Consider the following 27,967-nt stretch of genomic DNA (forward strand, 5'->3'; position numbering starts at 1 on the left):
TTTTCTCCTCTGGAGTTCAAGTTCCTTCTCCTCTTCCTCTCCCTCCTCCCTTCCAACAGTGCCTAACACCTAGTAAGTACGATATGCCTCAAGGTGTTTCGAAGCTCTCAATCACACAATCAATAGAAGCCTCTCCATTCTAGACTAGCTGCAATCTGCACTGAATCCCCTATTACCTTCCTTCTTGGTTTATTGACTCATTTTGCTGGATTATTTCTATAAATAGCTTAAGGTGTAGCACAGGAAGTCAATTTTTCAAATTTCTTTGGGTACAAAATATCTTCTTCAGCCTCCACGTATGACTGATAGTTTGGCTGGATACAAACCCCTAGGGTGAAAATTATGTGCCTGAAAAACTTTGGAGGTATCTTTCTAATGCCTTCCAGGATCCATGGTGCTCATGACAAGTATGATAAAGTCAGATTGTAACCTTTTTTTTTAGGTGACCAGTATTTTTCTCTCTGGAATGGATGTATCCTCTCAGTATTTTATTCTATTTTAATTTATTTTTTCAGTATTTGAAAGTTTCACAATGAAGGGTGCCTAGGTATGAGTCTATTCTTGCTCATCTTGCATAACTATTTTCAATCTGAGGCCTGATGTCTACTTTCAGCTGTGGGGAATTTTGTTGCCCTTTGACAGCTTCCCTCCATTTTTTTTCTGGGTCTGGAGTTTCTAATAGTAACATGTGGGATCTCCCAGATGCAGCCTCTCTAACATATTTCTATCACATTTTCCATTGTGTCTTTCTTTTTTATATACTGAGAAATTTTTTAAATTCCTACTGAATTTATTTCAGCAACCATATTTTCATTTCCAGGAGAACTCTTTTGCTTTCTGACCATTCTCCTTTTCATTAATACCCTAGTCTTATTTTATAGTTGCTAGCTCTTTTTAAACCTCTCTCAGGATACTAATTAGGGTTTTTTCTTAAATTATTCTGTTCCCTAAATTGTCCCTGGCCCTACTAGGATATGCTTTCACTCTTTTTCCCCCTCTCTCATGTTGTAAGCTTTACTCAACTAACAGGCAAATGACAGTTATTTTCTATTTAAGAATGAGCGCAGAAAGCTCCCTGAAGTCAACGATTGATAGGCTTCTTATGCAGGAAGAAGCGGGCAGTAACTGTAATAGGATCTCCCCCAAACACAATTTTCTAGCGTGTAAAAACTCACACTAGCTGCCCCAGTTCTCGCCAGTTTCACTGTTTTCAAAATGAAATCATCTCATTTCAGGAGGGTGAGGGCGGGGCTGGGAGTCCACTCCTCCAAACACAACCCTTCAATGAGCTCCCCTATTTCAGTCACACTTTTAACTAACTCCACACTCTCTCCTACATGCGCATCAAAGCACGGAGCTACTTCTGCAGGTGGGGTCAGAATCCTCCTCAGTTGCACGTGGTCCCTGTGCATATTCTAGGTGATGCTTTTCCTCTGTTCTACTGCTTCAGTTTCACACTCTTCCACCTGTCTTCTCTCTTTCAAAACTATGTTGAAATCTCTTGATTGTTGTGGGCATATATACATAAATACTTTGATACCATCATTGTAGTGTCTTCAAAACAGAGAAGAGCTAAAAGGGTTCTCAGTGCATTCTGAATCTGCTATTCTGTGGTCCCAGTGTTTAAACTTCTTGGACTTCCCCACTGTCTATTACTGCTTTTACAAATACAATCTCGTGGTCTATTCGTGAAGGAAATGAATACACCACAACTAAAAGGACAAGGAATGCGGGTTAGATGCTCTAGGGTCTTGTCATACTCTGCCATTTACTAATAAACCACTTACGTTCTACAAATTGTAGGTGCTCATTTATAAAACGAAAGGGAGTAACTCTACATGAACTATAGATTTCTCCTACTCTAACATTTCATAATTTTCTAAGTTCTTTTCTTAAAATTTCTCTATATTATCATTAATTTTAATTAAAAAATAAAAAACTAACTCTTTTCAAAATCAAAGAGTAATTCCCGTAGTCCTACAATAATGGGATAATTAGTTCTGAAACCTGTCAAGTGTCATGTTTCATATGAAGAGAAAATCATATTAAATAATTTTTAAAAATTAAACGTGGACTTTGTAGCACAAAGACAAGGTCCCTCCGAAATGGTGTTCCTTTATTTACTAGAAATGTTCAGCTCTGCATTAAAGTTGAAATAAAACAAATATATTAACTTTGAGGTACAAAAATTTCTTATAAAAATCAATTTTTCTTTTCTGCCCATACAAACAAAAGTATGGAATGACATTAGAGGTCAGGTTTATTTGGTAATAGAACGTAGCTTCTTGATATTTTTGATTTTAGGAAAGGAGAATATCAACATCAAAACTTTTTTCAACTTTACTTTTATTTAAAATGAGGCCATATTTTCCTCTTATAAAAAGAGAGTTCAACTAGAACTGTCCATTTTCTCATCTGTAAAACAAGAGCACTGAATCAGCTGACTGTAGTCATTCAAAACTCAATTTCCTTATCTTATGACCACTAAGCTTCTCCCTAAATCTAATATACTAAGGTTCTAAGGAAAGGAAAATATATTACTAACGACAAGTTTTGATTTTAGTTTCTTAGAGTTCAAATGTCCACCATTCACCTTGGTCTAAGCTTAAGGAACCATTCAAGGGGATACAATGCAGGTGGGAGGAGAAAACAGAACCCTCACACAAGCTGTGCAGTGTTGCGATCAGCCTTCCGTTTGAAAAATAATCTATTCTATAGCTTTAAAGTGATAACTTTGTACCTGCAATGCTTCTTGTTTCAAACGGATTTTCTCTGGCTCCTCCTGAACACGTTCTGAGGAATCATCGACCTCTTCGATTTCTGAGGAGGAAGGACTCTCTACTGTCACAGTCACAGGAAATTCTGATGGACCTGAGTGTCTGAGGAAGAAGATACGAAATCACAGAGTTGTTACACTAAAGTGCAAAGAAAGAAGACAAGATTGTAAAATAGATAACACAAGCCAGATCCAAATATGCAAATATTAAAGGGCATTTAACAAAAGTGATCTGCGGTATCATTATTTATAAATGTCTCTCACTGCTCCTTAGTCTAAAACAGGCAATGACTAAGTAAAAGTACAGGAACTTATTTTTGCTATGTTACTGTACAGACCTCTGTTGTACGTGGTTAGGATTAGTAATGGGAATTGCCCATATTATTTTATTAAGTTTCTTTCACAGAAGCCAAGTGAAGATCCAAGGTAAACATTTCTTCTCAGATCAACTTTATACTGCAAATGAAAAATTTATTCTTCACCATCAGACAAAAACAGTCTGGAAGAAAATGTAGTTTTTCAGAGGAAAATACATCAGTAAAGGGACTGATGAATAATCAGGAAGTCAACATATCTAAGCTGTGAATAATAGACATTAGAATTTTAAAAGATAAATCACATACACACACACAACTAAAACTGACCCATCAAAAATTTCATCTTCTCACCACCCTTAAGCCAAAACTAGGGCAACGATTCTCCCAGCAAGCTTCACTGCCACTGCAGTGTTGTTCAAGAGGACATTTCCAAACATTAAAAACTGACCTGGCCACAACCCCATAAAAGTCTACAGATCATAAAGAACTGTGCTGGGATTATATAACCACGCAGAGGACAAGTCACTAGGACATCATGTTGACAACAAGCAGCAACCCCTGCAGCCTAGGAAAACCCGAACAGGAGAACGAGGTGCACACCCCTCTCTCCGGGAACGCAAGGCCAGGACTGACACCCAAGATGCTCTTCTCTCAACCTCAGCAGTGGTGCCTTTCACAGAGCAACTATGCAGTCTCCCAAGACCACTGGGAAGGAGAATCTGATACTGACAGTATTCGCTTGCCACGAGGCCATAAGCGAGGGAACGTGTGTGGCCTTGGTGAGAGAGCAGAGGTTTGGGAGATGTTGCTTTATATTGGCTTTCAGATCAGGAATTTGTACATATAGCCCTCAAACAACGTTTCTTGAAAACATGCGAATATTCTTGAGTATGACAGCTCCATGTGAGGGGTCAGAAATGGCAGTCAAGTTCGTTTCACTGGGTAACAGCTGATTTGCGGACTGGAAAACAGGCTTCCTTGTTTACAGACATAGCCACAAGGCTGCCCGTTGTGTGCCAAATCCACACAACTACACAGTTGCCTTGGGAGAGCGACCAAACATGTTTTACATGGATTTATTTCAGAGAGGGAAATGCTTCATGTAAGGCTCTGTCAGTTTAAAAAGCAAGAAGAATGACCATCCACCTTTCCCAATTCAAGCCCTATATATCATAAATGTGATAGCTACACACCACCAACTGATTACATACATCACGAGCTTTGATGAATGGAAAGCCCCTAAAAAGATAGCAACAAAACGAAGTTAGATCTTCATGTAAATACATCACCAGTTAAACCCAGTTAATACAACTATTTAGTAGTATGAACAGTATCCATACAGAATTGTGTATAAAAATAAATAAGCTCAAAACAAGGACCTGGAGGGCTCTGCTACGGAGAAAACACAACAGAATTCAGCCTACTGGCTTGGTAATCACTCTCTGAACTGCTGAGAGGCCCCTTCAGCTCCTATGTTCAGGATGGTTGAGATTTCAGTCTCTCTTCTTTAAATGGTGATATTAATCGTTCTCTAATTTACCCCCCTGTGTGACGAGGATGGACCTGCGATTAAGTGTCTCAGGAAGAAGACAGGAAACCACAGAGCTGTGAAACTCAAATGCAAACACTGGGGATTCAACACTATAGTTTATGCAACAGCAATTCACATTACCATTTGCAAAAAAGTAGTCGGTTGTCCAGTGGGGAGTAGAAACATCCATTTAACATGAGCAACTGAACAGATATTTTACACAGGAACTACTTCAAGTACTATTTAAAATCAATTCTCTTTGTTTTCTTAAGCAATTGTTAATCCCCAATTTCCTGATTACTACCAAGTAAGTCACCTGAAGATCATCTAGAGCCATCTATTTCACTTAGCAAGCCTAAAGCTATAATTCAACCATTTTATTTACTGTTCTGTGACAAAAATTACTATGAACAGCTATCCCCTGGATAAGAAATCAGGTAATGCTAGTTTGACTCACTAAATCTGATTTACTGAGTTAATAAGCCAGTTCATTTAGAATAGCTCTAATGCATATTTTTCATCCATTCTGCATTAAACTATTTCCCATGCCTAAAATGTCTTTTTTCCCATTCGTACGTATCCAAATTCCTACTTCTGTGCTGTAGGGCTTCGCTCAACTACACCTGCCTTTAATCAAACTTTTCTCACATGCACAATTGGTGATCATTTTAGTCTCCTCAAGACTCCCACGGAGTTACCTCTGTTGTGACACTTGAGAAACAACTTGAAACTCCCAATTACTTTTAATTTTTCTTCCTTAGAGGGCTCATTAGGCAGAAGCCAAGCCATGTGTGAGTTACCTTTTTTCCTCTACACAAAGCACCAGAGACCACCCACATAATACAAGTTCCAAAATAAAGAACTCTAAATGACTGAAAAAGACAGGGAATGCAAACAGCTTACCTGTTGCTTTTTGCACTTTCTGCAGGACACAATGGCCGGAAACCAGACACTCCAGGTGGTAGCGCTTCAGGAGGGTAGCATTCTTTACCAGCAGAGTGTTTCCTTCCATTACTTACAGGCTTCTTTGCGGCCAAGACTACGTTTGACAAAGCATGAAAACAAGGAATCAAGATGCACCAAAGGTCTACAGAGCAACTGTCACACGTGCACACGTCGAAAGGAATCAAAAAGGCACTTGACAATGATGCCAAGCCCATTTAAAAAGAGGATCGGTTTTGTACAAAGGTTTTACATAAGCCAGCATTTTTTTTTTTTTTTTTTTTTTTTGCGGTACGCGGGCTTCTCACTGTTGTGGCCTCTCCCGTTGCGGAGCACAGGCTCCGGACGCGCAGGCTCAGCGGCCATGGCTCACGGGCCCAGCCGCTCCGCGGCATGTGGGATCTTCCCAGACCGGGGCACGAACCCGTGTCTCCTGCATCAGCAGGCGGACTCTCAACCACTGCGCCACCAGGGAAGCCCTAAGCCAGCATTTTTAAAAAATATAAGTTCTCTACAGTAACAAGTTATTTTAACTAAAACAAAAGTATTGACATGTGCAGAAATGCAAAAATAAAGTTTAAAAAAAGATCCCAAAGTATGATACATTTTATGTATCATGCAGAAACACTCAAGTTTCCTGAATCGTAGAACACCTTTGGCATTTCTGAATCTCAAGGACACAGAAACACAGATATACCCATGACTTCTGCCAAACAGAATCTTCAGAAGTAGACCAAAAGTTAAATTTAAGATGAGTTTTTCTATGTAAAAACAATACAAGTTATAAGGCTGCAAGTTGCTGGGGGGTAGGTGAGTCAATTTTACCTTCCTATAAGCCTGTCAACCTTCACTGCTCCTTTGATTTCATATAGAAAACACAAAAAAAACAAATGAAACCCACTGGATGAAAGAGTGAAATGTGGAGACTTACCCTATATTTCAGTAGTAAAGAGGCAAGTATCTTTATATGAAACATTTGGTTGCAGAAACTAGACCTACGTGTTAATATTTTACTTAGAACAAGCCATATATTAAAATTCACATTTAAATATTTAATTTGAATTTACTGAAAACAAACATCATAGGTTAAAATGGTTATATTTATCCTTCAAAGCTACTATATTTTATTTTATTTATTTATTTTAATAGATCTTGATTGGAGTATAATTGCTTCACAATTCTGTGTTAGTTTCTGTTACACAACAAAGCGAATCAGCCATATATGCATACCCATGTCCCCATATCCCACCCTCTTGAGCCTCCCTCCCACCCTCCCTATCCCACCCCTCTAGGTCATCGCAAAGCACCAAGCTGATCTCCCTGTGCTATGCTGCTGCTTTCTACTCTATTTTAGCAGCATTAGGATGCAGGGTAAAATGGAGTGTATGTGGTAATAGAGGACAAATATTTCATAGAGTGTAGCTTATTGATAATCACCACACGATCCTGTGTGATTTACATGCCTCTTAAAAATATATAGGAGCTCAGTTCATTTTGTGCTATTTTATTGTGTTTTTTAACTTCATTGCCATCAAAAAAAATGTTTGTATGCATACGGTTTGTATGTGTATACCCTTCCTTTACTTTCAGAAACTAATGCAAATACATTTGTATTAAAATTTTTTTAAATTACACTTTTCTTGTTAGGAGATTAAAAAATTTCTAATAAAAGTTCCCATCTTTTATTAGGCATACATAAGTACAATACAAATGTGACACAATTCACACCATTATTTCACTCCTATACTCACCTGGATCTAGGTATATACCCAGATACTGATTTGGCTTACCTCTATGTCTCCAAATAACTGAGGCAAATACAAAAAAAAGCCCAAGAAATAAAATTACTCTTAAAAGAGCTCAATGAGCTTGTATACTTCAGTTACATTTCCACTTTGTTTAATCATGTTAACTAAAAAAAAATGTTTAACTATTCTCATTCCATGATGCCCTATTATTCTGTACTAATTTTACAGAATTCCTAATATGTTTTACATATACATGTTTTATTTATATATCTTTCCATTTCTAATATCATAGCAAAAGTCAATGTAGCTATTTTAAGAATGCTTTACATAGGATATAAATTTTTAATAATAATATCTAATTAGTGTGATATCACAAATCTTAACTTCTTTGAATGTACTATTTGATTATTAAAATATCACTCTCTTGAAATAACAATTGGCAGACGATCAAAGTTTTTTGACTTCATAAACACTCTTAACAACTTATTTAATACACTATTGTCCAAGCAAGTTAATAGAGAATCAAAAACATACAACTTGAAGTATAAAAAAAAAAAGCTGTATTTATGAAGATGTTTACAATAGTTTATTTGAGGTTATTTCCAATTTTTCACCAATTTAAGAAATTGACCTACTCAATGAAACCTTGTGAATGCAATGGTAAAAAGTATAACTATGAATCACAGAATTTAAATTTAGTATGAAAAGAATGGCAAATTATATTGAAGCTATGTGGAATTATGTTTATAGACAGCAGGAAGAGAAAATTAAAATGTAAATATTGCTTGATAGGATAATGGGATTAGAGGTGGTCTTTTAAATTTTTCATTTTTATGCTAATACAATACCTTTATAAAACTCAAAAATCTTCAAACAACACATTTTTTTAAAATTGTGGTAGACTACACAAAACAGAAAATTTATAATTTTAACCATTTTAAAGTGGACCGTTCTGTGATATGAAGTCAACAAATTTTTAAAACTTTCAGAGGGCACCTGAATAAAAGATGTGCTGTCCACTGGTGATTTTAATGTATCTGGTATATAACTAAAGTCACCATAAAACTCTTTCTGGGAAATTGGCAGATCATAAAAATAAAAAATTTATTTTGCTTTTTATTAAAACTTATTGTTTTGCTGTTTCAAAATTCAAATTTACTCACAAGAAACAGTTTCATATTAGATTTGGTTTCACAAATGCTGCTCCTGCTATTCATTCTTATCACCAAAAAAAAAAGACTATTTGTGACTAACGATAATATGTTACAGAAAATAAAAAGTTAAAAGGTTTTCAATCTGCATATCTGGGAACCTAAATTAAAGCATCACACAACATTTTCAAAAACAGAAAAGCCATTTGATTTGACTAAAATCTTAGTTTTAAGATGGCAGAAAGTACCTTGATAATTTTCTTTTAAGAAAGAAAGAAAACCAAGCCATTAAAGAGAAATTCTTCCGAAAGAACTGAAACATGTTATATACCTCTGACTTGGCACTCCTTCCATCTGGAGAACTTGTTTGGTAACTGTTTTCATCACAGAATGATCTAAAGTAAAATGAATTGAAATTAGAGTAATTATTTTCCAGTGAGTGGCTATTTCCATTTAAAACCAAAAGCCAACTAATTATTGCTTTTCCCATACATTTAAATATGAAATCTACATTATATAATTATACACTTATTTCCCCTTGTGTATTCTAATTTCTTCCTCAGAAACCTAAGATGCCATCTTGCAGACTGCCCACAGTGGCTACTATTTTGGCAGCAGCAAAGGTCAACTTGAAACATTTTGCATCTAAAGTGGCTTTGGCTACCTTTGGATACAAAGTACAGTCTGAGCACCGTCCAGACGCTTAGATACCTAAAGAGCATCTAAGATATCAAACCAGGGCATCCAAGATAACAAACCAAGTCCTGATATTCCCTCAAAAGCTGCTCCTCCCATCAGCCCCCTTCTTCTAAGGGATACTACCCAGTTGCACACATAATCATCAACGACTTGTCTCCTTGGTACTATTTCCTTCATACCTCACATCTATCTGCAGGTCTTGATAGCTACACCCTCAAAACACAACCTGAATTCAACCACTTTTCACTTGCTGCAAACTTCCAACCTAACCTAGGCCATAAACATCTCTTATTTGGAGCACTGGGATAGTCTCCTAACTGGTCACCCTGTTCCTCTTTTTTTTTTTTTTTTTGAGGTACACGGGCCTCTCACTGTTGTGGCCTCTCCCGTTGCGGAGCACAGGCTCAGGACGCGCAGGCTCAGCGGCCATGGCTCACGGGCCTAGCCGTTCCGCGGCACGTGGGATCTTCCCGGACCGGGGCACGAACCCGCGTCCCATGCATCGGCAGGCGGATTCTCAACCACTGCGCCACCAGGAAAGCCCCCTGTTCCTCTTCTTTATCCTCCCAAGTCCCTTCTCTATACCAGGTCACCTTATTCAGATACGATTTGCATCATGCCTTTTTCCAGTTCAAACCCCTCTACTCATTTAGAATAATCCACATCTTTACTCTGGCCTTCAAGACTTTACAAGAGCAGACCCCTGGCTAGCTCCTTGACCTCATGTCATACCACACTCTTCTTCACTCGGTACTCTGCCCAGATTGGTCTCCTTGCTTTTCCTTAAATACTCCACCCACCTACATGCCTACATACTCATTGCCTCCTTGTCCTGGAATGTGCTTACTCCACATCTTCCATGGCTTGCTCCTCTCTTCATTCAGGTCTCCGTTCAAATGCCACTTCTCCAGTGAAGCTGTCCCCTAACAAATCTATCCAATGGAGTCCTACCTGCTCTCCCTCACTCTCCTTACATTAAGATAGTTTTGCACTTCCTACTCTCTAAAATTATATGACTTATCTATTTACTCATTTCTATCTGATCTCCTTCACTAGAATGTAAGCTACATGAGGGCAAGACTTTTGTCTGTCTGGTTCACTGCTTTATCCCTAGTCCCTAAACCCGTCTCTGGCACACAGAAGATGATTACAAAATTACTTGTGAATCTGACAAATGAATAAAGTACTCCTGGCAAGAATTCAGAGGTTGCACAGGAAAGAAAGAATGCTCTTGGTGGAAGCAGGCTTAGTATCTAGGTTCACCTCTATTCAGAGTAGAGATAAGAAAAATTGACAAGTATAATTCACTTTAATTAGTACCTTAGCTGCTAAAAACATAAGGGAAGTGCAACACTAGAAAAGTACAGTTGAAGCTTGAACAACATGGGTTTGAACCTCACGGGTCCACTGACACACGCATAGTTTTCAATACATATGTACTATCGTCCTACATGATCCAAGGTTGGTTGAATCCACACATGTGGAACCACTGACTATAAACTTATACCCAGATCTTCAACTGCGCAGGGGTCGACACCCCTAACCCCACGTTGTTCAAGGGCCAACTGGATATGATGAGGAAAGTTAAACACATTAAGTTTTAAAAAACTGTCAATAACTGAACAAATTCTTTTTGTTTTGCTATGTGTTTATCAATTTAAAAAAAGTGACCACATACCAACCAACAAGCAGATTTTTTCTTATATCCAGAACGAGCAGAGTTCTGTTGGTTTCAAGGGTCTTTAGGAAAGCCTTTGCTCCTTCACTGGTGAGGCCGCACTGCTGCAGGTCAAGTGCTTTTCGATGAAAGACAAAAGGTCACTTGCTAACTCTACAGATTTAACATATAGAAAACTCTCATTTTCTCACGTGTGGAAGAGTCCTGCACAAGACAAGTCATGGCAGGTTTGTAATTTTGGGTATGGAAAAAAACAGAAACATATACGCACACACATAATGCATAATCCAATTTAAAAACCTCTTCTTGGATGTGCAATGATAACCCTGGCTTTAGTAACAATAAATCAGACAACATATTTTACAATTACAGAACTGAAGAATAACTGTATATAACCTATGAGCAAAAAGCATCACAAAATGAATCTCAGTTCATAATTAGCAAGGGCGGCAGGGGCATGTAAACCTCACAAGCAAAACCTGGTGGAGCTCAGAAATGCACTGCATTCTTCTGATCATGATCTTCAGCTCCAAATCACACTTGAAACTAGTTCAAAGGGGAAAACAAAATAGAAGAAATGTAATAACTGTTAGTTTTAGAGGAAAAAAAGACAAGTCTAAGAGGATACAAATAATAAAAACTTTCAACAATGTGTGAATACAGAATACATACTAAAAACCTATCATGAAAGTATGATGGTCAAGAACCCTCGCAGTAAAAGGTCAGACAAAAACCAGAAAAACGGATCATGAATTCTAGTAGTTCTGGGGCTGAACAACCTACTCATTTAAACCAAAGGGATCATCACTAAAGCCCAGGGATTAAAAAATATTACATGAAAGGAAACTATCATGAGTCTTTTGTTTAAGTGTTGTGTGGACCATCACATTAAAATAACTGGAGTCTTTCAACACCCCCATGACACACAGAAATAGCAAGTCAGACATACGGATCTGACAGGATATGATACAACCCTTACAAGCTCTCACTACAGAAGAATGGACACAGGGTATAATTAACCAAATAGCCAAATTAATACAAACAGCCAGTAAACCTCACCAGTCAATCAAATGAATACAAAATAAAACACAATGTGGTTATTCTCCTATCAGATGAAGCCAAGATTCTGTAAGAAAAGCCTTTAAATAATGTCTATACCCTTTGGATCCAACAACTCTCTTTCTAAGAATTTAACCAAAAGAAATAGTCAGAGATATAGGTAAGGATATATATCAGAGTACTATTTGTAACTGAAAAACTGGGCAAAGCTTATATACAAGAATGGATAAGCTATGTGCACTGTGGCATATTCATATAATGGAATACTGAACAATCACAAAAAATGATGCAGGAGATGCAAATTTACTGACTTGCTAAAATGCTCATACTAAATTAATTGAAAAAAGTTATAAAATTGGGAGTAATCCCACTTGCATAGAAAATGGAGAGGTACTCATTTTTTTAGTTTTACATTTTTTTACAAGTGCTACAGGCCAGTGTTTGTGAGAGGCAGGCTTCGCATCTACTGTTGGGGTGGACTACAAATTGGCATAGCCTTTCTGGGTGGTAATTTGGCCATGTGTATCAAATGTCTTAAAAATAGGTCACACTTAGTCATTCCACTTGTAGTACCTTATTTTACAGAAGTAATCCCGATGGACACAGAGATGTATATACAACGTATTCACATTGTTTCTGACAGGGAAAAGCAAACTGTCTAAATAGAATTGCAAAGAATCGATTAAACTATGGGACATCAATACGACACAATACTACATGATACATCATTAAGTGAAAAAAGCAGGAATATGAAATAGCAGGTATACTACAATTCTATTTTTGTAATCCCTAAGTGTACATATATATTTGTAGAAAAAAAAAGACTGAAAGTATATACGTCAAAATGAACAGTGATTATATCTGGGTATTAAAATTATAGGTAATTATTCTCTTGTTACTCTGTATTTTCTATAAAGGATATATGCAACTCTTAGAGAAAGTTTAAAAGCAAAATAAAAGCTATCAGTACAATGAGGCTTTAAAAAATCCTATCACAATAGTATCATGCCAAAAGCTAAGCATATTTCATATTAAAAATTCAATATTTTCAATTTTAGAATTTCCCTCTAAGCCATAAATCCTCACTAAGAGATTCTGCCAAAGCACTTGCACCCAGGTCACCAATGAGCATGTTGCAGTTCAGAGTGATGCGCCTCAAACCAGTCATGCAGTCAAGATCACGTCTCCTGGAATGAAGACTCTCAGCCCAGGTTTCTTCATGCCTTCTGGTAGTCTGATACTTCAAAGAGTTAATGGGATGAAATTAAGATGCTTGAATAAGGAAACAGGGTGTGCCTGAGTATGGCTTATTCTGTCAGAGATTTACACACACACACAGATCAAGCATATATGCCAGGAGCATCAACCTGAGAAATTCAACAGTCACTTCTGGTTTACGAGTCCAGTGACCCAGATTCTGCTCGGTCAGTGATTAGATTCTAGCCACTGCATTTCCTGTTTCTGAACACTTACGTAAAGTTGGACAACTCAATTACAGTCTATGAATTATTTTCCTTATCTTCTAAGTCAGGGAATTGGTTCTAAATCCTATCTTTGCTGAGGCCCTATATTTCATCATCCTGTCCTCCAATGGCCTCCAAACACCTCACTGGGCAAACCATAAGAAAACTTTTTAATATGCATCTTATTTATTAACAAATTATATACACAAAGTTCCATACATAGAATTTATGTACATGATAAACTACACAGATTTTTAAAAATAATACAAAGGTAAAAATGTTCTCATATTTTCTTTTCCTAACTCCTAAGGCATTATTTTATTTTATTTATTTTTTTATAAAGATTTATGTATTTATTTATTTGTTTGTTTGTTTGGCTGTGCCGGGTCTTTAGTTGCAGCATGCCAGATCTTTTAGTTGTGGCATGTGGGCTCTTAGTTATGGCAGGCACGTGGGATCTAGTTCCTTGAGCAGGGATCAAACCCAAGCCCCCTACATTGGGAGCACATAGTGTTAACTGCTGGACCGCCAGGGAAGTCTCAAGCATTATTTAAAAAACTATATTTACAAAATGTATCTCACATGCTACCTTGGGTGTGCACACAAGCTTTAGAGGCCTGGACTATGCAGAGCCAGTTTGATGTGCCTTGGGGAAATAATGGTTTGACATTTAAGCAAAAGTACTGTCTTGAAGACATTCAATTCTTTATATTCATAAAGTAAATTTTGGTAACAGGGAACACTGACTGTAAATGAAAAAAGTCTTATTACATTCCTGAAAAAGTAAAAGACTCAAAGTGCCTTTGTTACTCTAAAAGGAAAATCATTAGTGTCATTTTTCTATTAACAATAACTTATTAAAGCTCCAAGCAGAAACAACAGCAATCACTTACACAGTGCTTAGTATGTGCCAGGCACTATTTATACAAATAAGTGCATTTAAACCTCATAATGAGGCATAGAGGTTAAGTGATTTGCCCATGGTCACTAGCTATGAAATGGGAGAAAGGAATTCACTCTGTCTACAAGAGGTGGGCAGGTCAGGCGTGGATCAAGGCCGGAGAGGACGACACCTCTAGGCCACAGCAAGTAAGGGCTGAGCGCGATGCCCCAACCGAAGAAAACTGCCCCACACCAAGCGGTCTCCTGACACCCCGAGCAGGTGCTGGCCTCCGAAAACACGTGTGGGAGCAGTGGGGACAGAGCTCCTGAAGCAAAAAGGAACCGCAGTTGATTATGGAAGATTCTCACAAGAATAACGCTTCAGAGACAGCACCTCAGTCTGGTTCAACAGTTCAGGGAGCTCATATTTCTCATATTCCTCAACAGATGTCATTAAGAGGATCTGCGCCAGTGACAATTGTACCTCTTCCTGGAGAGCAAGTACAGGTTCAGGGGGTCATCCAGACAGCTCAGTCTTCTGTAATTCACCCACCACACGTGCAAACGGTATCATCTTTATCAGAAAGTGAAGAGTCTCAGGACTCATCTGACAGCATAGGCTCCTCACAGAAAACCCACGGGATCCTAGCACGGCGCCCATCTTACAGAAAAATTTTGAAAGACCTATCTTCTGAAGATACACGGGGCAGAAAAGGAGACGGAGAAAATCCTGGAGTTTCTGCTGTCACTTCTATGTCTGTTCCAACTCCCATCTATCAGACTAGCACCGGACAGTACATTGCCATTGCCCCAAATGGAGCCTTACAGCTGGCCAGTCCAGGCACAGATGGAGTACAGGGGCTTCAGACATTAACCATGACAAATTCAGGCAGTACTCAACAAGGTACAACAATTCTCCAGTATGCACAGACCTCTGATGGACAGCAAATACTTGTGCCCAGCAACCAGGTGGTTGTACAAACTGCATCAGGAGATATGCAGACATATCAGATCCGTACCACACCTTCAGCTACTTCGCTACCACAAACCGTGGTGATGACATCTCCCGTAACCCTTACATCTCAGACAACTAAAACAGATGACCCCCAACTGAAAAGAGAAATAAGGTTGATGAAAAATAGAGATCCTGTAATGTGGAGAGCTGTGATTGGAACTAATAACATAGATGGGCGTCAGCCACACTCCAAGATGATGAAAGCTAAAGCGATCATTATCCATCCAGACTTCGATGTGGAATCTTATGAAAATGATATTGCGCTTTTTCATTTAAAGAAAGCAGTGAGATATAATGATTATATTCAGCCTATCTGTCTACCTTTTGGTGTTTGCAAAGACTGAACCGAAACACGAAGTGTTTTATAAGTGGATGGGGAAGAACAAAAGAAGAAGGTAATATTACAAAAAAATTACACGAAGCAGAAGTGCATTATATTTCTCGAAGTTTTTGTAATTCTGACAAGAGCTATGGGGATATAATTCCTTACACTTCATTTTGTGCAGGTGATGAAGATGGAGTTTTTGATACTTGCAGGGGTGATAGTGGTGGACCATTAATGTGCTACTTACCAGAACGTAAACGATATTTTGTAATGGGAATTACCAGTTACGGATATGGCTGTGGTCGAAAAAATTTTCCTGGTGTCTACAGTGGGCCATCCTTCTACCAAAAGTGGCTGACAGATCACTTCTACCAGAACTGGAAGCAGGCTCTCGAAGAGATATTTGCACAGTCATGCTCATGGCAGCATTATTCACAATAGCCAAAATGCAAAAGCAACCCAAGTGTCCATCAACAGATGAATGGATAAACAAAATGTGGTATACACATACAATGGAACATTATTCAGCCTTAAAAAGTAAAGATATTGTGTCACATGATACAACATGGATGAACCTTGAGGACATTATGTAAAGAGAAATAAGCCAGTCACAAAAGAACAAATATTGTATGATTCCAATTATATGAGGTATCTAGAGTAGTTAAATTCATAGAGGCAAAAAGAATGGTAGTTGTCAGGTGCTGGGAAAGGGGGAGAAATGGAGAATTACTGTTTAATTGGTACAGAGTTTTGCATGATTAAAAGAGTCTGTGGATGGCTGGTGGTGATGGTAGCACAACAACATGCATGTACTTAATGTCACTGAACTGCATACTTAAAAATGGTTGATTGTAAATTTCAAAAAAAAAAAAAAAAAAAAGAAATGGGAGAAAGGAGATTTGAACCTAGGCCATTTGGCTTCCGCACCCAAGTTCCTGACTGTTTTCTACCTCAGGGGTCAATGGACTTGCCCTGTACAGGCTCAAAGAATTTTTCAATTTTTAAAATCTAAATTTAAACATTTCCAGATTTGTGGGCTATACAGTTTCTGTTGCAACTACTCTGCCCCACTGGTGTAGGGTGAAAGGAGCCACAACTACCATGTAAACAATGGGTGCGACTCTGTTCCAGAAAAACTTCCTTTACAAAGCCAGGCGACGGGCTGGATCTGGCCCACCAGCCAGAGTTTACCTATCCCTGATCTGCACCATCAAACTATTAAAAAGCCTTCATGTCAAATTATTAACTAACTTTAGGCCTAAATACAGTCATTATAACCACTGTAAAGTTGTTAAGGCATTATTTTAAAAACTGTATTTACAAATTGCTGATGTACTGACTTTTATTAGTTTAAAAACTACAACAGCTAATAAACACTTGATTCATTTAAGTCTTGAAGACTAGAATGGCATAGTTTCTTCACAGTATTACAATAAAAGTTTTCAGTAAAAAAACATACATAAAAGTATTATTAGGTATTATATATTAAATCTCTTATTTCTAAAATTAAGTGGACTATCTTTACTAAATGGTAGAATCCCAAACTGAAAACTGGTCATATTCTTTCAGCAAAATGAAAGCTACGCTCACATGTATCAAAAGACAAAAATTAGGGCTTCCCTGGTGGCGCAGTGGTTGAGAGTCCGCCTGCCAGTGCAGGGGACATGGGTTCGTGCCCCGGTCCGGGAAGATCCCACATGCCGTGGAGCGGCTAGGCCCGTGAGCCATGGCCGCTGAGCCTGCGCGTCCAGAGCCTGTGCTCCGCAACGGGAGAGGCCACAACAGTACCACACACACACACACAAAAGACAAAAATTAACTGCCCTCTGTATCAATATATTAATGTGCTTCAATCACATATGTTTTCATGAAAGTTTAAACATAAAATCACCTTTAAGATCTAGGCCATGGGATCTGCTCCATGCCATGTCAGAACACACCCCGTTAAGTTTACTTAACTTGTCTTAAGTGTGATAGAATTCTTTATACCTTGACAAATAACTAAAAGGAAAAAAAAAAAAAACCCCACACACAATAAGATGAAGAGCCTATACATTTGTCAATCTTGACTTATTTGCTTTTCTTGAGTCAGTTGGAGGTTTATAGCCACATTCTCAAAATCATTAACTACAATCTTCCCAAACAGGTAATTGACGAACAGATGCATTCTAAAACTTGTCAGTAACAAAGCGCTATTCCAGTTTACAGCAACAGTTTAATTCTACTTAGATACTAAAACTGAATACACTGAATACTGCAAACTTTATTCCCAACCACTCAGCAAAGTACTACATACCTTTTCAGATATAGGGGAAAAAAAGAAAAAGCATACGATTCTTCCTATTTTCATTTCCAAAGATACATCCCAATCTTAATGATCAATCAGCGATTTAAACGTCAACTATAAACCCAGTATACTGCTGCTATGCAGTGTACTAGAGCAATAGAAGAGAGAGGACCTCAAACCCTCTGTTCCCTCAAATTCAAAGGCAGGCTTCCTGACCCCTCCAGACCACTACTGGACACAGGGAAGGCACACTAATGTTGCAGGACCCCAACCAACAGTCACCTGCTTTGTGATTACTTCCATGACACACCCTCACCAACACCACTGAGTTTGCTTCTCCTACGGGACGTTACATGTATTTACTATTTTAACACATACCACAGTGCATCATAATTATGATTGCAGATAGATGTTCTAACAATTGAAAGAGAATGATGACTTTTTTGCTCTTTACATCTTGCTATTTCCCGTCCCATAATATTTCTTGAAGCGAAACCATAAAATATAGACAAACACAAAAAACAGAAAATATACAAAACGTGTGCTTTGCACCTTAACGCAAACTTAAGTAAAATTAGTTCTGACAGTATCCAGCATGACAAACTTCCATGGTACAAACGAGAATGGACCAAGGTTTGAGCAGGTACAGGAGACAATCCAGGCATGAACACCACCAAGGCAAGGTAGACAGGAAGTAACATGGTGTGTAGGAAATCACGAGACCAGTCTGATGGGAAGAGACTTAAACAAGACTGAAACTCACTTTCTAAACCTCCATCTCCAACTGGACAATTCGCAGGACACAGGTGCACCAAAGTGGCCAATTTATTCAATCCCTTTAATATGCAGAAAGAGTTTAAAATTTTACTGGTTTAATTTGCCCCAAAAGCAACTCTCAACAGTTATGGCCTCTGTCGTCGGAGCTTTGTATGAAATTAAGTCAAAGTGTGGAGCTCCTTTGCCTTTTTTTTTTCTCCTTAAAAAAGAAAAGAAACAATTGTTCCGAGTAAAATCAAACATATTCCGAAGCATGTGTACATTGAAAAGTAAAGAAACTTTATTAACAACTTCATAAAAACTGACTTCAAATTTTAAAAAGAAAAAAACATGTTTTGAAGTCCTTCCGACTGGAGTCGTGTCTCATAGTGTCCTTTCTTTACAGAAATAGTCGTATTAGGACACATATGCACAAGGATTAACACCATGACACACTGTACACGGCGGGCCCCGGCGAGCTCACCAGTCGTCGTCTGAGTCCAGGTCTCTGGGGAGGATCCACTCCACGGATGAGCCCAGCAGAGTCTGAAGCTCGTTCGTGAACTCCACCAGATCTAAGAGCTCCTTACTTTCTGGATTACAGGACTCCAGGTCTTTGGGGCAAGAGAATAAGAGACTTGCTGACACTTGCCGGCAGAACTCGGCCTCCGCGATGGTGACGATTTTCACATTTGGGAAATTGCAGCGGAATATGCAGGAGGACATTTGCAGTTTCTTGAGCAGGTCTGAGAGCAACAGCCAGTTACGAGGCCTACACAAGAGAAAGGACAGTGGTTTGAGTTTCCGGCAAAATTAGAGGCGCTCCCAACTATGAACTACCCGTCTCCTGGCGGGGAAAGGGCCTGCTACTTCCACTTTGATTACCTCTCCCCCACCCCACTTCTCACTGTCCTTAGAAGGTCTACTTCTTCTTCTTTTTCTTTTTTAATTTTATTTATTTATTTATTTTTGGCTGCGTTGGGCCTGTTGCTGCGCACGGGCTTTCTCTAGTTGTGGCTCGCGGGCTCTAGAGCGCAGGCTCAGTAGCTGTGGCGCATGGGCTTAGTTGCTCCGTGGCATGTGGGATCTTCCAAGACCAGGGCTCGAACCTGTGTCCCCTGCACTGGCAGGCGGATTCTTAACCACTGTGCCACCAGGGAAGCCCGGAAGATCTACTTCTAGCGGGGGAACTCTGGACTCATGTGCATGTGTTAAGAGGCCACCTAGGGCGGATCAGCCAACTTAGACAAAAGCAGGAGCAGCGCCCCTGAATGAGCCTCGTTGCAGGCCACCCCAGTGCTGCCTTGGCTCTGGTCACAACTCAGGTCACCCCTCTCCAAGTAAGTGCACCCCGTTCTAGTCACTAGGGAAAACCAGTCTGTATGCCAACCCAAGGGAGATGGCAAACACCTCTTTGACCTCTCCTCTCCTCCGGCCCTCACGGAGAGAGCATGAGAAACACTCGAGGTCACCTGGCTTTCCTTTCCTTTCCCACACCTCCAACCCGCCCCTCAATGCTGCCGGGAGTGAGGATTTTTCGAGAAGGGAGGTGGTACAATCCTTCCTGATACCCTGTCACGCTTTATCATCTCTATCCCGAATAGAATGTCACCACAAAGGCAGACACGTTCCCAGCCTCAGAGTCCAAGGGGGATGCTACTCCTTAAGCACCGGGGTCAACACACAGCAGAGCAAGGTCTCCTGATGTGTTCACTCCGAAGGGTTGGTCATGGGGCACAGTGGCCCGACCGTGGGGACAAGACTCGATCTAAGCAAATCTGAAGACACATAAGAGCCCAGGTGCCACATACGGCTTTCTCTAATCTTATACGAGAAGAGGGTACACATCAGTATCGTCCCGTGGACCTCACGCGCCTTGGAAGGCCCCTATGGTAGCCGTTTGGGGAGGATCCCTTCCCCAAGAGTTTACTGACTGAAACTGCAATTGCAGTCGCTGACTCCCGTGTCCTTTGGGCTCTAGGGGTGTGTTCCAATGAGGGCAGTTGGCTGGGGAGCCCTCCCACCCCCCAAACTTTTCTGGAAAAGTTCCACTGCATTATGTGACGTCGGTGGACACTTGGTGAGGAATTCACTCACCCCCCAACCCAGCCACCCTCATCTGCTGAAGGGGATTTCTAACTCCTGCCACCCCACAGAGCAGCTGGGCTGGCTCTCGACCACACGCTGGCCACGCTCACCCCTGAGCGACGGACACCTGGACGTTATAACACGGCAAAAGGGGGTCTTGGGAAAATTCAGATTCCAATAGGTCACCATAGGCCTCGTTGCTGTCATCCTGGTCCTCCGGTCGTGGGGGATTTGCTAAAACATCGTAACCACTTTCATCATCTGGTTCTAAACGGGGGGGCAAACAAGAGAGAGGTCAGTAAGCTGGAGCAAGATTCCAGCTGTTCGCCAAAAAGGACCCTGGAAAAATTCTTTCCCAAGCAAGTCCTGCTCACAGCACCACCCCCACCCCCACAAGCCCAACTGAAACGAACAAGGCTGCTCACCACACACACAGCTGCCAGAGAACTCCGAAGAGCAACCGGGGCTACCGTCGTCAGGAGCCTGCAGGTTACTTAAACAGTCTGGAGAGAGAGGGGGAGAGAGAGAGAGAGAGAGAAACAAGATAACGCCTGCTGGTAAGAGGCAAATGCTGCTGGAGTTCGGGAACATCTCACGCTGGGGCTGGTGTCACCTCCTGACAAGTCCCACTGCACACGCCTCCAGGTATCTGACTGAAACCTCCCCACGCGTCCACCCGCCTTCCTGAGGGACTGCCCGCCTCACCGCCCCAGCCTGCCAAACAAAAGCTAGCCTGGCTAGCTAAGAGTTTTCCAGCCCCCCACCTCGCAAAACTCAAAGTATGTATCTCTTCTTTGACAGACTAACGTTGGGCCGCTTTTCCCAGTAAAGGGTCACTTACAGTAAACGGGGGGTGGGGGTAGGGGGAACCCAGGTGAAAGGCTGTGAAGTCACCGTCTAGATGCTTGAACAAGACCGTGTCTTGACCTCTGCCGTACCTGTTAAGAACTTCTCCAGAAGTTCGCTGTGGTTCACTTTCTTGATGGTTCTACCTGAGTACGTAGCCAGGGTAGGATCAGCACCGTAGGAGAGGAGCAAGCGGACAATTTCGAGATGATCATTCTTTTTTTTTTTTTTTTTTTTTTTTTTTTTTTCTTTTTGCGGTATGCGGGCCTCTCACTGTTGTGGCCTCTCCCGTTGCGGAGCACAGGCTCCGGACGCGCAGGCCCAGCGGCCATGGCTCACGGGCCCAGCCGCTCCGCGGCATATGGGATCCTCCCAGACCGGGGCACGAACCCGTATCCCCTGCATCGGCAGGCGGACTCTCAACCACTGCGCCACCAGGGAGGCCCGAGATGATCATTCTTGACAGCATCGTGGAGAGGCCTAGGAGAGGTGCGGGGGATTACACCTGTGCACGCGACGCTTGCTTCTAAGGACACGGGGCAAAATCGAGCGTGTGTGGCCAAGCCTCGTAGGCGCGCTATTTCACCGAGGAGGTGAGTGTACGGTCGCTGCGACAAATTACTCTGTTATTTCAACACATAACCCTTTACGGGACAGGTGAAGGGACCATCTCAGGCCTAATTCTTCAATGCAAATCTCTCTTAATGCATGGCCCAAGGAGGAACTCAGGCCACGATGAAAACGTTTCCAATGAACTTAAATAGTGACAGACTGTAAGAAGGTAACATACGGCGGGCTGGGGGGAAGAACCCCAGCACCACGGAAGCAGATACGACAAGCCATTGTTACACCATTACAAACAAAACCCAAAAAGTGCAGTTTGTAAAAGAAACTAGGGGCAAAGTGGAACCTCTCCTGAAACCAACTTGGAGATGAGTGATCAACCCTCTCGCCCAGAAGCAGTCGACAGGCAGGGCGAGTTCTCAGGAGGATACAGAGTCCTCCTGCTCGTGTCCGCTGGGGTCAGGAACACTGTCCACAGTCCCATCCAGAAAGGATGCTATTTGGAAACCATGAACCACCAAATACCTTACGGTTTTGCTCATTTTATGACCGTCAGGAAAGCCCCAGTGCCCTGCCTCGTGGTGGCATCCCAGGTACAACCAGGAAGATGCTTGGGCTGACTCAGACCTGGGCCTCTGGCCAATAAACCGAGGTCAAGGACAGAGTGGGGGCCAGGCCCGGGGATGTGGGTGGACACGGCAGGTCCTATCAAGCCAGTTGCCACTGGACCTGTCTGTACTCCTGCAACTTTCAACTCACATATATGTTCAAGATTGAGATTCAACAGACGCTGGTGAAGAGTCCAGGGTCTTAAAAGAGAACACCCCTGATTATTCATGCAGGCTCAACATTTTCAGGGACTTCTGTCCATAAGAGCGTCACAGACTTTTAAAGTTCTATGTAAATTTGCCAGAAAGATCTGTCCGATTCCATTCTAGAGGACTCCGCCACCAGTGTGCTTACATGGCACTCACTCTCTATCTTTCCTTCTGGGGTTCCCTGCACACCCTAAGAACCACTGCCTATGCCCCAACAGGGCCAGGCCAAGAGCAAGACTGCCACTGACCCGGTTCCATCCTGGGCACTGCAGTTGACATCGGCGCCATATTCAAGGAGGTGTCGTACGATGTTGAGCCAACCTCTTGCACAAGCCTCGTGCAGGGCACAGTAACCCGCGTTGTCGCGGTGGTTCACATCACAAATCTTGTTCTCCAGGCAGTACAAGACCACTTCCTACGGGGAGAGGAGAGGAGAGGAGAGGAGATACCATCAGACCACGATACAGTGAACCTTGTAAGCGTGACCTCCCCATAGCTTGGCGGTGCCCACTTTCAAAGGCATACATCCTCGGGGCCAAAAGCCCACCATGGCGCGGGCAGGCGGCAGGCATCCTGGTGGGGGGCGAGAGTGCGTGAGAAGGGCTTGGAGATGCAGACAGTGTTGTCTAAGGCTCTGCTGCACCAGTGGCCTGGCCATGGGCAAGTTACCCTTGAACTTCTCCAAGCTTCCACAGGGCTGCTGAGAGGACGCATTCGGATAGCGATGAAAGCCCTCAGCCCAGGGGCCGACGTGACCAGTACAGAGGTGTCACGGCTGCTAACATCTTAGATGACACATTGCCAAGCACAGACCATTCTCACTTGATGGGTCTGTTCGGTCAGTGGCAGTGGACGATAACACAAGTTTAGATAAAAGTATGGATGACCAACACTTAAAGAGAGCTTAAATCAGCCGGAGAACATTCCCCAGCTTAGAGAAGCAGGGACACCCAGGTCAGCTACATCCTCGCGCCCCTTGTTAAGACCCCAAATCAGAACCTGGGCCTCAGATGCTCTTGTCTGTACGTTAAGTAGAGTTAAAGAGAAGCTCTCTTCCTCCATCCTCGAGGAATGACACAAAATGCCTCCAATAACCCCACCCTCTATTTGGCCTCACTCCACCCTCTCGAGTAAATATGAAAATTTTAGACTGATTCTGCCCCAAGTTAATGACAGGAACCTGATACACCACAGGATGCAACCTCCACATTTCAAGAATCAAATAAAACGTTCACCGCCCCACCCCCCACCCCGGAGATGTTCTGTGTCAACACTGTGCATTAGAATCACTGTTATTAACCTTCTTTCTTTGGCTTGTTAAAATATTAATATGAACCACTCCCAGTAAGCAGAGCAGGAACTTATTCAATGTTTTATTACCTTAAGAAAGTTTTCAGACACATCGAAAGCATTTGCCACCAGAAAACACGTTATACTGTTTATACTGGGTAAGTCGTGCCCAGCAGAGAGCCGGCAGGTTCTGAGAGCTGGGAGTAGGCAGAATGTGCATGTGGCCCAACACATGGTCTGCAGGGTAAGGGGGGATGCGATGGGGTCAGAACAGGCCTCCTTGTGACATCTCTCAGGTAACTCATCTGTTAAACCCAAAAAGGGCGTCATTCTAGCCGCCCATAAGTGCGAGATGGGTTCTGTAAAACCTTTTATGCCCTTTGGAGGACACGCCAATCAAAGGTGACCACTCACTTGGGAGCGAACTAGAATGTTCCATTTGCTTACCACGTGAACCCAATGGGGCATGCTGGTAAACCTGGCCATCGGTGCCCTGTTACTTCAGGTCACTGCAGCAGCTCCCTTCCAAAACAAGAGGAGGAAGAGAAAAGGCACGCCCACGAATGCGTTTCTCCGTTTACATCCCAACCTGCCAGAAAGCCCACAATCCTCTGGGCTCCCAGGCCACCTGCCCCGAGCCCTGGTATCCAGGATACCGCATGAAGCTGCTGCTCTTTTAGCAGGCCCTCACTAGCCAGACTTGAGTGGACGGCTGCAAGCTAATGAGTTGTGTGCCCCAGCCAGGGAGAGGCCCTGTCACGTGGCTCTGGCATCAGGTCTGGACGCCACCAACTGCTGTGCACACATCAATTTACTCAACCCAGGGTTTATTTGCTGTGACAATCATGGCCTTCGCCTGGAAACCTTCATCACTACTAGGGCAGATTCAAGGGTACCTAGAAATGAAAGGCCGTCCAAGCTGGTGGGTAAGTCAACTCTCTTCTCCTGGAAGATGGCAGCAAAGGCAGCAGTAGCCCCACGGCCAGGTCAGACTTTTGGCCACGGGCTGTCCTAACTCAACCACGTTGATCCCACTATTTACACAGTGCTTCTCATTTCCCCAGACGAGGACGTCTTCTGTCACCCACAGGAACCCAGGAGATAGCAGGAAAGGAAGGTAGTACTATCCTCATTCAACACTTGGAAACTGAGGCCCAGAGATATTAAACCCCAAGTTCAATTAACATGAAGTACTAGACCTATAACTCAGGTCTTTGGTACCTGGTCAGCTGGGAAGATTCAAAAGGCCCAAGAGGGCCCCAGTTAGAGGGATGCAATCCAGCTGTGATGAGCATCCCACAGGCCTTCTCTGTTGGGGGTCAAGTGGGCTAACTACACTCTCCTAGCTAAGAGGGTGATGGCCTCTAAATGGATGGCAACCGTCGCCACCAACACTTTCTCTAACTGAAAGGTGAAGAGGCGGGGCGAGTCTGTCCACGCAACACATTCCTTGGTTTATTTTCTCCGCTAGAAATAAACGGAAGTGTCCGAAGGGCAGCCCAGCCATTCCCAAGCAAAGTCAAACTGCTTTTGTCGGACAGCTCTCTGTTCAGCGGCTATAAGCCGAATGCCATTACCTGCAAAATGTAACCATAAAGGCCATAAGCCCGACGTTGTTAGTTAATTAAATGCCTCATTAACTTTTTAAAAAAACATGACTTATTCAATTCATAGAAAATTTAATCATCACCGCTAAAGGCACAAGCATGTGGTTGCACACGGGCGTTTTAGCCTAAGAAATAGAAGCCTTTTTCCCAGGAGGGAATGGTTTGAGGTCTTTGGCCACACAAGTGATCTATTTAACGCGGATCTGAAGCCAGAGTGTGTTTCTAAACTTCCAGAACCAGATTATCATGACATAAAGCTCAGACAGCCTTTATACTGCACATGGTATCTTTGGCTAAGCAGAAGAAAATAACCAAGAATGCTAAAGACAAAACTTCAGGAAAACCCTCCCAAACCACACCCTTATCTGCTTAAGCAAACTGTCCTTCAATTTTAAAAGGTTGAAGCTGCCACATCTCCCAACTGGGCCATCATCCCAACATTTAAAATTCTGCCCAGAGAAATCCCAGAAAGTTGGATTCAAAGTTGAAAGCGTTCATCTACTTGTCACAATGTTCAGCATCAACACTGGTGATCTGTGGAATCTACATATTGAAATTTACATTTGAAGAAAAAAACAAATCCGACCGTAAACATTCCCAAGGCTTCCTGTGCAATCAAAGGCCAGGTAGCCTAAAAAAGTATGGATCAAGTGCCCCTTGGTCCAGGCCTCAGAGCCACCAAACCAAAATGGCAACTGTCTTAGAGGACCAACGAGGGTCTTTTGACGTCTCTGGTCCCAAAGGGAGGCTGCTGGAAATGATGCCAAGTTCACAGGTGGGGCTCGGAGCCCCGCCCTCCACGGCGGGTGCAGCAGCACCCCGCCACCCCCATCTCCAGCATTTGCTGGAAGCGGGAGTCTACTTTCTCAACCCTAACCCAAAAGTTGGGGTTAGGGGTCTCCCCCCCACCTCCAGCGTTTGCTGGAAGCAAGGAGACTATTTTCTCAACCACAGGGGGTCTAGCTCAACACTATGTGCAACATCTGCTCTGTCCTCCCAGGCGCCCGCTCTCAGCTCTTGGGAAACCAACTGGGTGCTCCTTGGACTTCACCTGCAAGTAACTGCGCTAACTACCACAAAGTGCTCTCTAGCTAATGGAGAGGTCTCCAAGAGACGTGTAGATATAAACAACAGCACATTCAACCCACAACAACAACAAAAAACACCCCAAACTAAGCATAGCCCTAGTGCTTCCAACTTCCCACCCACAGTCAGGCCTTAGGGCCAAGGCAGGCACACTTCCAAGGGCTCACAGCACTATGGACCGGGGTGGGGGGACACGACGGGAGACGGGGGACAGGGGCACAGAGCTGGCTGAGGGTGTGGGTGCCAGGGCTCCGGGCCAGCCTGGGTCCTGCCACCCCAGTGCTCAGCCACACCTCCATGCTCAGCCTGCTGAACCGCGTTTTACTGTCACCATTCAACTCCCAGAGGGCTGATGCCAGCACAGAAAAATGCCTTTGCCCTGTGGGCTATCACATCACAATTGCTACTGACGAGTATGGTGGGGGAACTGCACAGGGCATGGAGAGGCATCTGTCTCACAGAGGTTTTGAACTGTAAAAAGGGCAATTCCAGTGTGAGCCAGTCTTGCTGAGGAGCGTGGTGGGCTGTGGAGCACTGCTGGATTGCTACCTGTACGGGGATCAGCTAACCCCTCTGAGGCTCAGTTTCCTCATCCGAGAGTGGGCTAGTACTCGTTACTCCCAAGTGAAGAGGTTAAAAGGGTGAAAGGAGTTACTACAGATCACACGGGCTTAGGCAGATATCAGCTCTCTTTCTGTGTTGCTCCAGCAATAGAGGCTGTCACTGTCATCAGCCGTGCTGGGTTGGGATACAGCAGTGTGGACAGGGAGTTTTGTGCAAGGCTCAACCCCTGCTCCCCGCCCATCAGCCCTCGGCTCCCGTGCCCTCTCAGAAAGAGACTGCTCAGGTCTGCCCTACTCCCACCCCTACTCTGCACAGACACGTCCCACCCGCTACCCCACAGGGGCATCACTCTGCCCCAAACAGCACAAGTTAGTAGAGCTAATAACTACTCTCCTTCTTGCTATTCAGAATCCAAAAGGCTCATTAAAATTCCCCTGGTCGCCAAGCCCTGGGTTAGGTCAGATTTTGTATCAGA

At 42.6% G+C, this 27,967-nt stretch overlaps 2 protein-coding genes and 1 pseudogene across 3 annotated transcripts in view; 1 reads left to right on the plus strand and 2 right to left on the minus strand.

The window, feature by feature from the left end:
• Positions 1-27,967, minus strand: part of LOC309808894 (centrosomal protein of 78 kDa-like) — a 981,446-nt pseudogene that overhangs the window by 11,052 nt on the left and 942,427 nt on the right. Inside the window, exons 4-9 of the transcript in view lie at positions 18,637-18,709; positions 17,478-17,587; positions 12,967-13,141; positions 10,847-10,960; positions 8,797-8,860; positions 2,741-2,879 (exon numbers count right to left, since the gene is read on the minus strand). The product of the transcript in view is annotated as a centrosomal protein of 78 kDa-like (transcript). The remainder of the gene's footprint in view (positions 1-2,740; positions 2,880-8,796; positions 8,861-10,846; positions 10,961-12,966; positions 13,142-17,477; positions 17,588-18,636; positions 18,710-27,967) is intronic.
• On the plus strand, positions 14,538-15,611 carry LOC309808435 (cyclic AMP-dependent transcription factor ATF-1-like). Its single transcript, XM_082628744.1, has one exon. It carries the CDS (start codon positions 14,601-14,603, stop codon positions 15,603-15,605), a length of 1,005 nt encoding a protein of 334 aa, XP_082484870.1. The 5' UTR covers positions 14,538-14,600; the 3' UTR covers positions 15,606-15,611.
• Positions 18,961-27,967, minus strand: part of LOC309807693 (BCL-6 corepressor-like) — a 35,989-nt gene continuing 26,982 nt past the window's right edge. Inside the window, 5 exon segments of the mRNA XM_082627548.1 lie at positions 18,961-19,401; positions 20,828-20,984; positions 21,143-21,220; positions 21,656-21,779; positions 23,190-23,360. Coding sequence (XP_082483674.1) covers positions 19,110-19,401; positions 20,828-20,984; positions 21,143-21,220; positions 21,656-21,779; positions 23,190-23,360 — 822 coding nt within the window. The 3' untranslated portion in view covers positions 18,961-19,109.

The sequence above is a fragment of the Mesoplodon mirus genome (assembly GCF_964341445.2).
Source record: "Mesoplodon mirus genome assembly, chromosome: 7".
Lineage (NCBI taxonomy): Eukaryota > Metazoa > Chordata > Mammalia > Artiodactyla > Ziphiidae > Mesoplodon > Mesoplodon mirus.